This window comes from Heterodontus francisci, chromosome 14, assembly GCF_036365525.1.
Source record: "Heterodontus francisci isolate sHetFra1 chromosome 14, sHetFra1.hap1, whole genome shotgun sequence".
NCBI classification, from domain to species: domain Eukaryota; kingdom Metazoa; phylum Chordata; class Chondrichthyes; order Heterodontiformes; family Heterodontidae; genus Heterodontus; species Heterodontus francisci.
Genome location: NC_090384.1, coordinates 53455252 through 53472056, shown reverse-complemented (window position 1 = coordinate 53472056; position 16805 = coordinate 53455252). Strand labels below are relative to the sequence as shown.

The 16805-nt window shown below is 42.3% G+C and overlaps 1 protein-coding gene across 1 annotated transcript in view; it reads right to left on the bottom strand.

Moving 5' to 3' along the window:
• Positions 1–423: 423 nt before the first annotated feature.
• Positions 424–16805, bottom strand: part of ctsd (cathepsin D) — a 44294-nt gene continuing 27912 nt past the window's right edge. Inside the window, exons 3-9 of the mRNA XM_068046232.1 lie at positions 13644–13767; positions 12189–12307; positions 5517–5716; positions 5229–5351; positions 4187–4331; positions 3588–3686; positions 424–1417 (exon numbers count right to left, since the gene is read on the bottom strand). Coding sequence (XP_067902333.1) covers positions 1256–1417; positions 3588–3686; positions 4187–4331; positions 5229–5351; positions 5517–5716; positions 12189–12307; positions 13644–13767 — 972 coding nt within the window. The 3' untranslated portion in view covers positions 424–1255. The remainder of the gene's footprint in view (positions 1418–3587; positions 3687–4186; positions 4332–5228; positions 5352–5516; positions 5717–12188; positions 12308–13643; positions 13768–16805) is intronic.

Below are 16805 nucleotides of genomic sequence, written 5' to 3'. Positions count from 1 at the left end.
TTCTCTCTCCCCAGAATGCTGAAATACTCAGCAGGTATTTCAGCATTCTGTTTTAATATAGAAGAAAAATCTAAAATTAAAAACAATCTTGTCTCAAAAAACAAAAACATATGCAATGAATAACTTGCAATTGTAATGTTATGTAGACAAATATGGTAGCCATTTTATACACAGCAATACCCCATAAACAGAAATAAGATTAATTACTAATTGTTTGGTTGAAGGAGCATACTCAGCTTTTCTTCAAAATACTCAAGATCTTTCATATCCACCAGAACAGGCACTGAAGGCCCTTGTTTCAACCAAAGGTTTTGAACCACATTACACTGTGTGGAGTACTGTTTGAACTCATAGCCTTCTACCTCAGAGGCAAGGCGGCCATCTGAACAAAACTGATGCGAAGAAATTGGAGTGATACACAAATAAGATTATGTATTTCAGTTTATTTGATTCTATCCATCTTTAATACAATAGAACAGTTGTCAAAAAATTACTAAAACAATTAAAATCATGTAAGCTCTTAAATAACAATCCTTCTATGGTTTAACAACTCTAGTTGACAGTAGAAGATTCTGACAAGATGACTTTTCTTTGCCTTCCATTTCCACCTCCCAACCAAGTTTTCATTTTCTATTTTGGGTCTTTTTGCAAGTTCCATTTTTTGCCTTACTTGCTTTAGACTAGTGAATGAGCAAGAATAAAAAAAAAAACGATTTTTCTCTCCCTCCTCAAAAGTCACTACAACCTCACCTGGCACCATCATTAGGACTAATATTCCTTGCTGGACTGGTGTGAAGGAGTACAAGTCCTAATAAATCAGTGCGGATATCTTTGCCTCCTTGAAAACAAAAAGTCACTTGACAAATGAGGCTCCATTGTATTAAATATATCACGTTATAAAAGGGAACGGAAATCTCAAGCTAACTGGGCTTTGAACAATGAATAGCAGCGTCACCTCACCAAAAAAAAAAAATCATTACGTCAAGACAAATATTCAGGCCACAAGTGCCTTAAACTAAAAACAAAAAGAAAAAAAGTACCATATTCCCATTACACCACTAACATTCTGTTCTTCCATTGGATTGAAAGTAATCAGCCCATACTCAGCCATAGTCAACCACTTGGAAGTGCTTGATTGTGATAAATGTACTAGCCTAAGGGATTCTCATCGTTACTGCTGCAAGTTGGTTGGTATTGAACATTAGTGCACTTCAATTTTCAATATTCTATTGGATTGTTGATGTGGCAACTATGGTTACACAGCCTTTGCAAATCCAACTCTATTATTATCTCTGTCAAACTCTGTATAGTACTGCCCAATAAAGACATCTCCAAGAATCCACAGTGGGCCAGCAGGTGGTGGAATGTCAAGGGCCATGAATCCACTCAGACAGATGGTCATGCCAGCCTGTGTTTCCTGAAAGAACAGTGAATAACCATTAAAGCACATCTGGAGACAAAAGACTTTTTTCACAGCCTATGCCAAGCCAAAATATCCACTTAATTAAGTGAGCACTTCCTCCACCACCAGTGTACTGTAGCTGCCGCAGATTGCCAAGGCTCCTTCAGCAGTAGCTCGCAAACAAGCAAGTTCTACCACTTTGAAGAACAAGGTAAATGGGAATACAAAGTTCCCTCCAAGTCACACACCATTCTGATTTGAACATGTTTTGCTATTCCTTCATTGTTTCTGGGTCAAAACCTTGTAACTTCCTGTCTAATGGCACAAGGACTGCTGCGGTTTAAGAAGCCACCCAGCTACCCCTTTTCCAGCGAACCTAGGGATGGGCAATAATTGCTGGCTATGTCAGCGATGCTCATATCCCAAGAATGAATAATTAAAAAGAAAAAAAAAAGATAGACTCAGGAGCAAAGCCACCGAGGCTTCTGCCTCAAAACTCCCCATCTCTGGCTTACAGTTACCCAAATAGACATGTTAGAGTAGTGGGCAATAGGACACTTGGCTTAGTTGGATTACCAGGTGTAGCACCATAATATGGTAGACACATTTTCTTTCCTAAAAAAAAAAAAAGGAGGAAAAAGGAAAGATACGAAGCACAAGTGCATCTCCTGAGAGGCAGCTGATGGATATGGTATTCCAGCTCAGGCAGTGTTAACATATTGAAGGGACGGGGACAGAAATAAGAGTAGCCATCTTTAAATCATTTCATAAATATTACATACAGGGGGTGAAATGGAAAAGGGTGGCAGGGCATGGGGAAGCCATGCTGGTCCATCCCAATTCAATCTGGTTGCAAAGTTTAGAATCTGGATTGTTTCATCTAGTGTCAGCAAGAGCGAAGATAAAATAGTGCATCTGTCTACTCCCTTCTGAATTAGTATTAGGAATTAGGATAAAGGGGAATTGATGGATGTACTGTACTTACATTTCCAGAAGGCATTTAATAAGGTGCTACATCAAAGGTTACTGCAGAAAATAAAAGCTCATGGTGTAGGGGGTAACGTTTTTGTTGGCTAGCTAACAGGAAACAGTGTAGGCATAAATGGGTCATTTTCTGGTTGGCAAGATGCAACGAATGGTGTGCCACAGGGATCACTGCAGGGGCCTTAACGTTTTACAATATATATATATATATATATATATATATATAATGACTTGGATGACAGACCGAAGATATGGTTGCTAAATTTGCGGATGATACAAAAGATACGTAGGAAAGTAATCTGTGAAGACATAAAAGGGAGGCTAAAAATGGCATATAGATAGGTTAAATGAGTGGGGAAAAAAATCTGGCAAATGGAGTAAAATGTGGGAAAATGTGAAATTGACCACTTTGGCAGGAAGAATAAAAAAGTATATATTTAAATGGTGAGAGATTGTGGAGCTCAGAGATGCAGAGGGGTCCGGGTGTCCTAGTGCATGAATCACAAAATGTTAGAATGCAGGTACAAGCAAGTAATTAGGAAAGTTAATAGTATGTCATCATTTATTGCGAGGGGAATTGAATACAAAAAGTAGGGAGGTTATGCTTCAATTATACAGGGCATTGGTGTGACCACATCTGGAGTACTGTGTACAGTACTGGTCTCCTTATTTAAGGAAGGATGCAAATGCATTGGAAGCAGTACAGAGAAGGTTTACTGGACTAATACCTGGAACAGGCAGGCTGTCTTATGAAGAAAGGGTGGACAGGCTAGGCTTGTATCAGCTGGAGTTTAGAAGGGTAACAAGCAACTTGATTGAAACATAAGATTCTGAGGGATCTTGACAGGATGGATGTGGAAAGGATGTTTCCTTTTGTGGGAAAATCTAGAACTAAGGGCCACAGTTTAAAAATAAGGGATCGCTTTATAAGTCAGATGAGGAGAATTTTTTTCTCAGAGGATAGAGACACTTTGGAACTCTCTTTCTCAAAAAGGCGGTGTAAGCAGAGTCTTTGAATATTTTTAAGGCAGATTCTTGATAAGCAAGGGGGTAAAAGGTTATTGAGGTTACAATCAGATCAGCCACAATCTTATTGCATGGCACAGCAGGCTCGAGGGGCTGAGTGGCCTACTCCTGCTCCTAATTCATATGCTCATGTTCATAATCTTGCAGAAACTTAAGCTTTAAAACATGCACCCACCTTCAGGATATACTGCTCTCCTGTCAGAGTAAAAGATCGCCCTCCCAGGTTAAAGTTGATCGGAGGAAGTGAGCTGACTTGGTCGCAATCAACCTTGTACTGCAGAAGGGAAAATATACAGGTCAATGATGAGATTGCTTTTGTTACAATTTATCACTTTTACTTCACAGAACTTGGTGTTCGAGGAGATACTGGATAAATATGACAGTGTACAAGGCACCCCATACTATTAAAAAAAAAACATACTTTCCTTCCCTTAAGGCTCCAACAGTTATTGGTTCCAAAAATCCCACCAGCCTTCAGATACCATCCCCAACTGACTGTCCTTCACATGAGCTTAGACAGCGAGTATCAACAGGCTTTTCAAATTGTGGATGGCATGATAGCCGAGCCTGGTTCAATTATCACCCAATATTCTCACATAGGCACTTCACACAAGAGTTTGTGATCAAGAAATTTGACTTTGTCTTTTCCCTCCACCCCAAGTCCAGGGCACCTTGGCCAATTGTAGCATCCCAACAGCTGCTTCAGAGACTGAAGACTGAACTTGGGGTGGGGAAGAGCCAGTGATTGCAGAAATTATACTTGTAAATTCTCACCTCTCCTTGAGCAAGTTGTTCAGCGCCAATGTATTTCTGCAAGGCTTGAACTTCCTCAGCAGGTCCAGTGATCAAAGAAGTTCCCGTGTCCACAATAGCTGAGCAGCCCCCTTTGCACAGAGTCAATGTGTTACCAATGGCAATTCTGTATGAATAGTAAGTCAATAGATGAGATCCAGCCCACAAGTGTCTGACAGAAAGGCAACATTAAACCCTTTATTCCCCAGGTGGAATCCATGTGGAATGTCTAAATACCTTGAAGGCCCAAAATCAAACATGTCAGGCTTTACTACTACAACTTGCACTTAATTTTTTTTTCTACATGCAAGGCAACATATATAACAAGAGATGAGAATCAAAAATAAAATTAGGAGTGTACTAATATATGAATGGTATATTTAAATAGAAACACATGATCAGGGATTTCATGAAAAGAATGTGAAGTTTAAGTAAATTACTTTTTGTAGTGTAAAAGAGCATGTCAGATTTTTAAAAAAAAAAATAAATGTAGAGGTTAAATGACTAGTTTCAATTTCTTCACTTGAAAATGATGTACGATATTCATTTCCCTAATGAAATTAACAGACCTAACTGCAGTTCAAAGCATGTGATGCAACTGTAAATTTATTCAATTAAAGAACATTACAATCTGTGACAGATACTCACACCTAGGTTTTCGGGTAATGTGGGGCATGGGGTAAGGAAAGATTAACCAAAGTGATAAGTGAGATTAGTTTTGTATTGCTCCAACAGAGAGACAAATGATGTTGTCCTACTTGCGTCGCACATTTGCATGGTTCTAAAAATATTTGACCACGCCATAAGATATTTATACACATTGTAGAAGACACAGGTGGACTGCTTCAAAGAGAGATGTCGAATAGCCTTAATGGTAGTTACCACTGGATACATGACCAGCTCTATTACTGCCCTATAACACACTCCAGTCTCAGCTTAATCTTGCCCATGCTGCACAGCAGTGCCACGGATGCAAATTTTAACTACTGAACAGTGTGGGTCCCAAACACATGAATAAACTTACTTATCCATTTGGACCTGCCAGTATGCCTGGCGAGTTACATTCAAGTAGTAGAAGTCTCCAGTGTAGTACTTGGGATCAGTGCCGCCTAATAGAAGTTCACCCCCAGGCTGAGTGTCTGGGTTCCTAGAAATGCAATAAGAACACCACCTCCATCAACTCCAACTCAAAGTGAAGAACAATGTTACAATATACAGATAGCAGATAAAAACTATCCTGACTGGTCACTTCTCATGTGGACACTTAGTACCCTAAAAATTATTTAGAATTGAATTGGCTTCTACATCTTACCTGTTCAAGTAGAAAGAGAACACGTTCTTTTGTACCAGTTTCTGCCTCATGATATTATCAAACACTGGGACAACACCGTCAACCGAGATAAATGGGTAGGCCATGCCAAGAATTCCATCAAATTTAGCAGCAATGAAAGCCATACCAGGCTGTTTGATGGCCTCACCAAACAACTGATTCTGAATTTTGAGATCGCCGATCTGAAAAGAAGCAACAGTCCTCATTTTAAAAAAAGTCATAAGAACTATTTGCCATAGCATCCCTACCTCACACCTGACTTTAATTTACTAGAAAACCAATTCCCCATCTCTCTTCACTAACAGGAGCCTCTGGGTGCATCTGCGTCTAGGAGAATCCCACCAGGCTGTTATCTTCAAACAAAGATTGGTAAAATTGCTTTTTTTCTAACTCAGGTCCTGTTGGAAGATTAGCAGCTTCCAAGAGAAAACCTCAAAAGGCAATTGGACAGCAACTTGAAGATGACTAATTTGCAGAGTTATGGGGACAAAAAAGTTCTGCAACTAAATTGGATGATTTTTTTCAGAGTTGGTACAGGCATGATAGACCAAATGGCGCCTCCTGTGCTGCAAGTTTCTATTTGCCCACAATATAGACAAGGGTAGGTGGTTTCGCAGTGGTATTGTCACTGGACTAGTAACCCAGAGACCCAGGGTATTTTTCTAGGGACATGGGTTCAAATCCCACCACAGCAGAAGGAGGAATTTGAATTTAATTAATAAATCTGGAATTAAAAGCTAGTCTAATATGGTGATGAAACCATTGTCAATTGTTGTAAAAACCCATCTGGTTCCTTTAGGGAAGGAAATCTGCTGTCCTTACCTGGTCTGGCCTCCAGACCCACAGCAATGTGGTTGACTCTTACACGCCCTCTGAAATGGCCTAGCAAACCACTGAGTTGTATCTAACCGCTACAAAGTCAATAGCACTGTGGGTGTACCTACCCCACATGGACTGCAGTGGTTCAAGAAGGCAGCTCACCACCACCTTCTCAAGGGCAATTAAGGATGGGCAATAAATGCTGGCCTGGCCAGCGACACCCACATCCCATGCATCAATAAAAAGGGCTGAGCAATACTTGGAAAGCAAATTATGCTGTTCAGTTGGAAGAAACAAAAACTGCTGCCAATAACCACTATCTATTTACTTGGATTAATGGTGCAACACAATCCATGAGGGGTGGGGCAAAAAAAAATGGAAGACGTAGGTGAACAGGTGGAAGCCCAACCATAAATAGGGTGCAGTCTGATTTGCATCCACTTGGTGCCATGCGCAGACCTCAACATAATTTCCAGGGTTAAATTTATAATATTTTGGGCAAGCTCTGGGCATCATAAATCCCCTTAACTGGCAACTCATTGGTTGTGGAAAGGGACATGGTTCACAGGTGGAATAGAAGGTGGGGGCCAAGGTAATGATAAACTTGATCATCCCCAATCAGGTAATTCAAAAACTTAAATGACCTCATCAGGGTAGGGAAGTGGAGGTAAACTAGTCGGGGGAGGCAGTGGCATAGTGGTAATGTCATTAGACTAGTAAACCAGAGCCCCAAGCAAATACTTTGGGGACATGGGTTTGAATCCCACCATGGCAGATAATGGAATTTGAATTTAATAAAGCAAATTTTAAAAAAAACTAGTCTAGTGGTGATCATAAAACCATTGCCGATTGTTGTGAAAACACATCTGGTTCACTAATTCCTGCTAGGGAAGGAAATCTGCCATTCTTACCTAGCTGAACACCAATTGGAAGAAGCACTGAGTGTAGCAAGGGAACAAAATGTACTCTGGGTGGGGGACTTCAATATCCAGCACCAAGACTGGCTCGGTAACACAATGACTGATCGAGCCCTAAAGGACATAGCTGCTAGACTGGGTCTACAGCAGGCAGTGAGGGAACCAAGAGGGAAAAATCTACTTGACCTCATCCTCACCAATCTACCTGTCGCAGATGCATCTGTCCATGACAGTATTGGTAGGGTGATGACAGCACAGTTGTGTGGGAAATGAAATACATTTTGAAGAGATCTAGCAACTCAAAACTAGGCATCCATGAAGCACTGTGGGCTATCAGCAGTAGAATTGTACTCAACCACAATCTGTAACTTCATGGTTCAGCATATCTCCCACTCTACCTTTACACCAGGGAACCAAACCTGGTTCAATGAAGAGTGCAGAAGGGCATGCCAAGAACAGCACCAGGCATACCTCAAAATGAGGAGTCAGCCTGGTGAAGCAGCAATGCAGGACTAGTTGCATGCCAAACAGCAGAAGCAGCATGCAATAAACAGGGCTAAGCGATCCCACAACCAACAGATCAGATCCAAGATCTGCAGTCCTGCCACATCCAGACATGAATGGCGATGGATAATTAAACAACTAACAGAAGGTGGCGGCTCCACAAACATCCCCATCCTCAATGATAAGAACATAAGAACTAGGAGCAGGAGTAGGCAATTCAGCCCCTTGAGCCTGCTCCACCATTCAATACGATCATGGCTGACATCATTGCTGCCTCAACTCCGCTTACTTGCCCTACTAATTAAAAATCTATCTCCTCCTTAAATTTACTCAATGTCCCAGCATCCACTGCACTCTGGGGTAGTGAATTCCACAGACTCTCAATCCTTTGAGAGAAGTAATTTCTCCTCATCTCGGTTTTAAATCTGCTACCCCTGATGGAGGAGCTCAGCACAAAGTTAGCATGCAGGTGCAGCAGGCTATTAGGAAGGCAAATGGCATGTTGGCCTTTATTACAAGGGGATTGGAGTACAGGAATAAAGAAATCTTACTAAAATTGTCGAGGGCTTTGGTGAGACCGCACCTGGAATACGCTGTGCAGTTTTGGTCGCCACATTCAAGAAAGGATATACTTGCACTGGAGGCAGTGCGGCCAAGATTTACTAAATTGGTCCCTGGGATGAAGGAGTTGTCCTGTGATGAGAGGCTGAGTAAATCGGGCCTATATTCTCTGGAGTTTAGAAGAATGAGAGGCGATCTCATTGAAATATACAAGATTCTGAAAGGGCTTGATGGGGTAGAAGCGGAGAGATTATTCCCACTGGTCAGGGAATCTAGAACACAGGGACACAGTCTCAGGATAAGGGGCCGATCATTTAGGACTGAGATGAGGAGAAATTACTTCACTCAAAGGGTTGTGAATCTTTGGAATTCTCTACCACAGAGGGTTGTGGATGCTTCATCACTGAATACGTTTAAGGCTGGGATAGATACATTTTTGGTCTCTCAGGGAATCAAGGGATATGGGGAGTGGGTAGAAAAGTGGATTTGAAGCCCAAGATCATCCACGATCAAACTGAATGGCGGATGGGCCATATGGTCCACTTCTGCTCCTATTTCTTGTGTTATCAGTGCAAAAGATAAGGCGGATGCATCTGCATCCATCTTCAGCCACAAGTGCTGAATGGATGATCCATCTCAGCCTCCTCCTGAGGCCCCCAGCATCACAGATGCAAACCTTCAGCAAATCCAATTCTTCATGGGATATCAAGATGGCTGAAGGCACTGGATACTGCAAAGGCTATGGGTCCTGACAACATTCTGGCAATGGTACTGAAGACCTGCACCCCTAGCCAAGCTGTTCCAGTACAGCTACAACACTGGCATCTACCCAACAATGTGGATAATTGCCCAGTTATGTCCTGGGCGCAGAAAAAGCAGGACCAATCCGACATGGCCAATTATAGCCCCGATCTACTTCCGATCGTCAGCAAAGTCATCGACTATCAAGCAACATTTGCTTAGCAATAACCTGCTCACTGATGCTTAGTTTCGGTGCCGCCAAGGCCACTCAGTTCCTGACCCTATCTCAGCTTTTGTCCAAACATGGACAAATGGGCTGAACTCAAGAGGTGGGGTGAGCGTGACTGCCCTGGACATCAAGGCAGCATTTGACTGAGTATGGCATCAAGGAGCCCTAGCAAAACTGGAGCCGATAGAAATCAGGGGAGAAAATCTCTGTTGGTTGGAGTCACACCTAGCGCAAAAAGGAAGATGGTTGTCATTGTTAGAGGTCAATCATCTCAGTCCCAGGACATCACTGCAGGAGCTCCTCAGGGTAGTGTCCTAGGCCCAACCATCTTCAGCTGCTTCATCAATGACCTTCCATCCATTATAAAGGTCAGAAGTGGGGATATTCGCTGACGATTGCACAATGCTCAGCACCATTTGCAACTTTTCAGATAATGAAGCAGCCAATGCCCAGATGCAAGATCTGGACAACATCCAGGCTTGAGCTGATAAGTGGCAAGAAACATTCACGCCACACAGGTGCCGGGCAATCCATCTCCAACAAGAATCTAACAATCACCCCTTGATGTTCAATGGCATTACCATTGCTGAATCCCCCTACTAACATCCTGGGAGCTCACCATTGACCAGAAACAAAACTGGACCAGCCACAAATACTGTGGCTACACTAAAAGAGCAGGCCAGAGGCTGGGAATTCTGCAGTGAGCAACTCACCTCCTGACTGCCCAAAGCCTGTCCATCATCTACAAGGTACAGTCTTGTGCCAAATACTCTCCACTTGCCTGCATGGATGCAGCTCCAACAACACTCAAGAAGCTCGACACCAACCAGGACAAAAGTGGTCTGCTTGACTGGCACCCCATCCACCACTGACATACAGTAGCAGCAGTGTGCATCATCTACAAGATGTACTGCAGCAACTCACCAAGGCTCCTTCAACAGCACCTTCCAAACCCATGATATCTTCCACCAGGAAGGACAAAGGTAGCAGATGCATAGGAACACCACCACCCGCAAGTTCCCCACCAAACCACACACCATTCTGACTTGAAGCTCTATTGCCATTCCTTCATTGTCGCTGGGTCAAAATCCTGGAACTCCCTTCCTAACAGCACTGTGGGTGTCCCTACCCTACATGGACTGCAGCGGTTCAAAAAGGCAACTCACCACTTCCTCCTCAAGGGCAATTAAGGATGGGCAATAAATGCTGGCCTAGCCAGTGATGCCCACATCCCAGGAACCAATAAAAAAAGTCATTTCCTATGATGCAAGTACCAGGCATGACCACTACATAGAACTGCTTCCCCATTTGAATAAAAGTGATTTAATTGCTTACCATCAGTTCCCCAATCTTCAATGGGAATGTCCTTTCACTCTAGCTTAGAAGCATTCACTCCACAAATGCCTCATGTGGAATGCAGTTGCCTGTTGCATGCACTGCTCAACATTCCTACTCCAAGCTGGATTCCAATACCCAGGTCTATTGCAAGTTGGAATAACGAGGAGTTTTGCCTAATTTGCAGACCTATCTCCCAAGAACAAGACACTTAGAACACCCAGCAGCACTGCAGCAGGTAGTGGCCCATTGAATCTGTTTACCCAGTGGGATGAAACACTTAATACTGGGTAGTGAGGCCAGGGACACAGGAAACAGAAGTAAGGGAATAGTCAAGCAACATGAAACTCTCATGCCACTCAGTTATATAAACCATCACATTGAAGTCGGTGTGGGGTGGGGATCGGGGAGAATTCTCCTTTGGCCAAGATCATATCCAAGAAAGAAAGATGGTTGTGACTGTTGGAGACCAAATCATCTCACCCTAGGACATCACTGCAGGAGTTCCTCAGGGTAGTAGCCTCGGCCCAATAATCTTCAACTGCTTCAATGGCCTCCCCTCTATCATAAGGTTCACTTATGATTGCATACTATTTTGGTACTATTCCTGACAGCTCAGATAATGAAGTAGTCTGTGCCCACATGCAGCAAGATCTGGACAACATTCAGACTTGGGCTAAGTGGCATGTAATATTCACACCTCACAGGTGCCAGGCAATGACCATCTCCAACAAGAGCAAGTCTAACCACATCCCTTGACATTCAATGGCATTATATTGTTGAATCTCTGATCATCAACCAGAAACTTAACTGGACCAGCCACATAAATACTGTAGTCACAAAAGCACATCAGAAGCCGGGTATTCTGTGGTGAGTGACTCACCTGCTGACACCCTAAAACATTTTCACTACCTACAACATACAAGTCACGAGTGTGCTGGAATATTCTTCGCTTGCCTCTAAGTGCAGCAAGGACGTGGTACTGGAAAAAAAAAGTCAACAGTGGCTATGTTCTGATATTTCTCATGGTTTATTAAGGATACAAGCAGGTATTATTCTGTTGAAGGGCCAATTGTACAGCATACTCAATCACGAATGCTACAGTGTCTAAATCTCTACTGTGTCTAATTGGTGTAATGTCCTGAGCTTAACTGTTGTTGGGGCAGTGCCTCTGAAGTCAACTGAAGCTATAGGCCATAGCCCTCCACTACTCATTCACCAATTGTTTTTACTTGGATAGGGGAGATCACAGATCAGCAAGCGTGAAGCAAAACACAAAACCGAGGCGATTTTAGATTTGTTCCTTTAACTTGGGAATGATCGTCACATTTGTGTCTCTGAAGTGTTTGAGGGGCAAAGTGTGGCAGCTGAAGTTGATTCAGGTCAGAAAACATCTGAATTAGATGCTCCTTCTTTAAATGCCCCTTTCATCTAGAGAAAGAGAAGACTTCACACAGAATCCAAAAAGGGCCAGTAGTTAAAATTATTAGCCATTATGATATTCAAACCCTCTGTGCTTCCCAGCAAGGCAAAAAGGCTAGTACATACTGTGGTAGTGTCCTGGCTGAGGTATCCCGATAGGCTGCCAGAACCATACTGAATAGCAAATTCCGTTCCATTCTTCACATATGTGCTGGAGGTGGCAGAATTATACTTGTGGTGCAACACTTTGGGAGAAGAAAAAGTGAATGATAAGACAGGAAAATGTTTCCTGTGAAAAATCAAAGCACATTTTAGTTTCCATACTACAGAAGCTGCTAGTGAAAAGATTGAAAAATAACTTTTGATCATGGCTTTCTTCCTATATTGAGATTCCCACACTACAGGGTTACACTCTTGGCTTACTTGTGCTCAAAAATTCAATACTCATCTCACTATCTTCCCTCTTAACTCATTTTTGTCCAGGTTTCAAGCAGTGAGCATATTAATCCCTTCTTCAAACAAAAGAAAAAAGACTTTCAGAATGAAGCTTGGCATCCTCAAAATCATGGCTTCTGAAATGAATTTACCTTCTCTTTTACTTTCTAACTCTGGTGCTGTGCTAAAATATGGGCATTGTCAGCTTAAATATTTTTAAATCCACAAATGAACTTCCTTGTAAAGCACAGATGACGTCTGATTTTAGTGCCATTTTGAATTCCATAGTTATATTGCTAGTTGCCATCTTAAGCAGAGATACAACTTTATATATTGAAAAGCTGACATTTGTACTGAAACTTCTCTCCCGTCTACTTGACCACACCTGTGATGCTAATGGCAGGGAGGGGTCTAAAGCAGCTTTGCTAAAAGTTGATTCAGAATCACCTGACCAAATGAGAGCCTCATAATGCCTAGTAAAATGGGGCATTTCGAATAAAATGCACTTTTAGATATTCCTCCCTGCCTTTATTCTACTTGGATCATTCTAGTGTGCGAGTCTAGCTTCCCCAGCCCCCTTCCATCCACATTGCATTCCAACCACACATTTACTATTTTGGGTATCCATTGTCAGCAGTAACTATTTCTGCATAAAGCATTAGTTCATTGTGGAGTAAAGTTCTTTATACAATGCCTGAGCGACATATCTTGTTCTGAAAGCTCAAGCACCCACTACTGCATTAGTGGGAAATTTTCCATTTCCTAAACCAGTTATCATTCGGCCTCTAAATTAGATTGTTAATTTTATTGCCATTTGTGGCTATTAGGATAGTTTGTGGTCCCATTATGCTACAAATCAGACTGAACCTGCACAAACCTAAACTCCTTACATCCAGTAGACAAGATTTGTGACCCATTCACCTTTCCTGATTTTCAATCCAACTCCAAAAAGGTGAAAAAAATCACCCAGTCCAACAGTTTTATTTTTAACGCTTAAGAGATAAAACATAGGACTACTGCAGCAATTCAATATGCACAAAAGTCTCCAACCAGAAATCTGGGTGCACATCGAAAAAGAGGACATTGGGGGTGGGGTGAGGGGTGGTCAGTAGTTGGTGGCGATGTAGAGGGGAAAAAAACACTTACAGCAAGCAATGTCTTTTAAAGAACAATGAATGGAAGGAACCCAAAGGTTGGAGGAACCAGTGTCAAACACCACTGTGAAGGTCTGTGGTGGTGTGCCAATACCAATCTCCCCATAGTACTGGGCCTGAGAAAAAGCAAATAAAACAGTACATTAAAAGCTCATACAGCAACTGTAAAAAGCACTTGCAATGCCCCATATCATTCTGAAAACATTGGTTTCATTATCAAAAAATAGAAGATAAAAATAATCCAGTAACAACCCAGTTTTGTATACCCTTCTTCTGCTGACTGCTAAATGCCATGACTTGCTGGGATACATTGCACAGATAGCAGTCATCTATTAGTACTTTGTTCACTTACCCAGGTGATGAGTTTTGACAGCCAAATCACAAAGAATCCATTTATGTTTTTCTGTTCTCTCCTTTCACCACACCACCACCCTCCTTCCATTCCCCTCAGTCCAAATTCCCAAGGCCAACTGTAGCACCTTTCTTAACACCACAGCGCAGATCAGGGTCTGGGTTCTCCTTGATTCAAGTGATTCAGTTCCACACTGGGTAGTACATTTCTTATCCGAATGATTGGTGCAGCTGTAATTCTCACATTTAATAGTTCCCCTTTATGTTAGATCAAGAATGAAGCCATCTGCCAAACTTCAGTTTTCACCACTCATTCTATCTGAAGCCTCCTTTTGCTTCATATTAGCTGCTTTATCTTCAATCACAATAGGTGGTTCTCCTTCTGTTATCTAATTGGACTGCAGTTAGACCACACCTACTACTTACTCATCAGTGATTGAGCTTAAAAAAAATGATAAAGCAATTTAACAGAAACAGAAGTCAGTCATTTAGCCTCTCAAGCCAGTTCTGCTATTCAATAAGAACATGGCTGATCTGTACCCCAACTCCATATATCCTTTTTGCCCCATATTCTTTACTACCTTTAACAAAAAATTACAGATTTAAAATGAACGATTGCTCTCACATCAATTGTATTTGCGGAAGAGAATTCCAAACTTTAATCACCCTTTGTGTGTAGAAGCATTTCCGAATTTCACTCCTGAAAGGTCTGGCTCTAAATTTTAGGCTATACCCACTGGTCCTAAACTCCACAACCGACAGCAATCAGGTGCATTGAGAGAAACACTGTTCCCTTAACATCTCAGACTTCAATCAAATCACCCTTTAACCTTCTAAAGGTCAGGGAACACAAGCCTAGTTTGTGTAATCTCTCCTTGCAATTTTACCCTTGGAGTCCAGATATCATTGTGGTAAATCTACACTGCACTCCCTTCTCAAGGTATAGTGTCCACAAAGGCTTACAGTACTTCAGCAGTAGTATAATCAGGGATTTGTATTGCTGAAGATGACTTCTACCTCCTTGTATCCTATTTCTCTAGATAGGAAAGGTCAGAATTTCATTAGCCTTTTTGATTATTTTCTGTACCTAGATACACTGTTCTCATCACCTACTGCCGCACCTTCCCACCCCACCCCTCGACCACCTGCTGCAGTCTCTTTGAACTTGATGTTTCTGGCTTTGCACCATTTAGAAAGTACCTGTGAAGACTTGTAGCATGATCATGTTTTAAAAAGTGATTTTTAAATGTAGTCTAGGATGGAGTCAGAAAAGTCAGATGAGGAATCTTGGTTACCAGGACAATAAACCACCCAGACCAAAGACCTATTTGAAAAGCAGAGCGTGCCGGAGTCTAAGACCAGAAGAACAGATGGGCTTCATCCTCCCAGACTTTCAGATCACAAACAAGGAGACAATGGCCTAAAACCCATGCTGCATGACAGCGGCCATAAAAAATGGCAGCCCGCATGCACGGGCTTTACTTTGTGGAGCCACAGCGATATTAAATGCGGCGGATCATTTAGATGGCCAGGGTGGACCCCCAACCCAATGACGTAGAGGAGGCAGGTGTTCGGTCCCTGGCAACGGCGTCAGGCACCATTTTTAAAAGGGCTTCAAGCACTTCCATTTTGTTGACATTTTTAAAGATAAAGGCATTGTGAATTAAATTTTAGAAATTGAATAAATGTTTCTATCGCCTCTTCCCCCCGCCACCCCAATTAACGTACATTTCATTCCATGCCCCAAAATACTTACCTTGCGTACCTGACTTTCCCTCCCCAAAGTTTACAAACTTTTATCTTGAACCACACCAATCATACTCATTTGATCCCACATCCCCACTCCCGCACTGAAATACTTACCTGCTCCACCTCCCCACTTGTGTCTCGCATCGGATCTCCGAACGGAGATCTGAAGGTGTGGGAGTGCCAGCCTACAATATCGGAGTGGAACAGACCGCAGGAGCAAGTCAGTATTTAATTCATTTATTTTAATTTAAATATTTAGATTGGCCTCCCGTCACTGAGCAAGCAGGGGGGGGGCCACCATGAGGCCTCGCCACCTCGGGTAATATTGGGCCGGGCCTTGCCGGTGTCTAGGCTTGTGGTAGGCCTCTCCCGGAGAGGTTTTCCAGGCCTCCCTGCCATGACCCGAGGCTGGGGGGCCTGTAAAATCCAGCCCAGTGACTGAGAATGTAAACGTGCATTTCCATTGCTAAATTCTGGAAACAATGGAAAGTCTGGATGGCTTTGCTATAGCCAGACTTGTGGACTTTGCATATTGGAAAAGACAATTTTCTTTCGATTCCGGATAAATTCAATAGAGTTTCATAAGACATGCAAGCTGTAAAGACGACTGGCAGTGGCAGCCTCAGAAAGAGGAGACAGACACAGAGATAGAATCTGCTCTCAGGAACCGATACAGTGAAAGGCTGTGAAGGCTTGAACCAGTTTTGACAGTTGATATTTGCAGAGAAGTAAAAGACCAACAGAATCACCAGAAATCTCCTTATTCATAGAAATCCAGGTTGAAAGTGCTCAGAAGTGGACAAAGTGGATATTGACTGAGAAAGATCGGAGAGATCCAACCCATTGCAACTAGGAGGAGTTTGGGACTTTTGGCTGCAAATATTTCACTATCCAGGAGGACTATGTAATGTAGAAGGGTGGTGTGAGGTTTTCAACGTTTTAATAACTGAAGAAAATACCTCTCTGTAATTTGGGGGCATCAGCTACTTACAAAGTGTTATTTAGTTGATGGGGATTTCTTTTAGTTTAGTTTTTACAATAAAAAAAAGTCTTA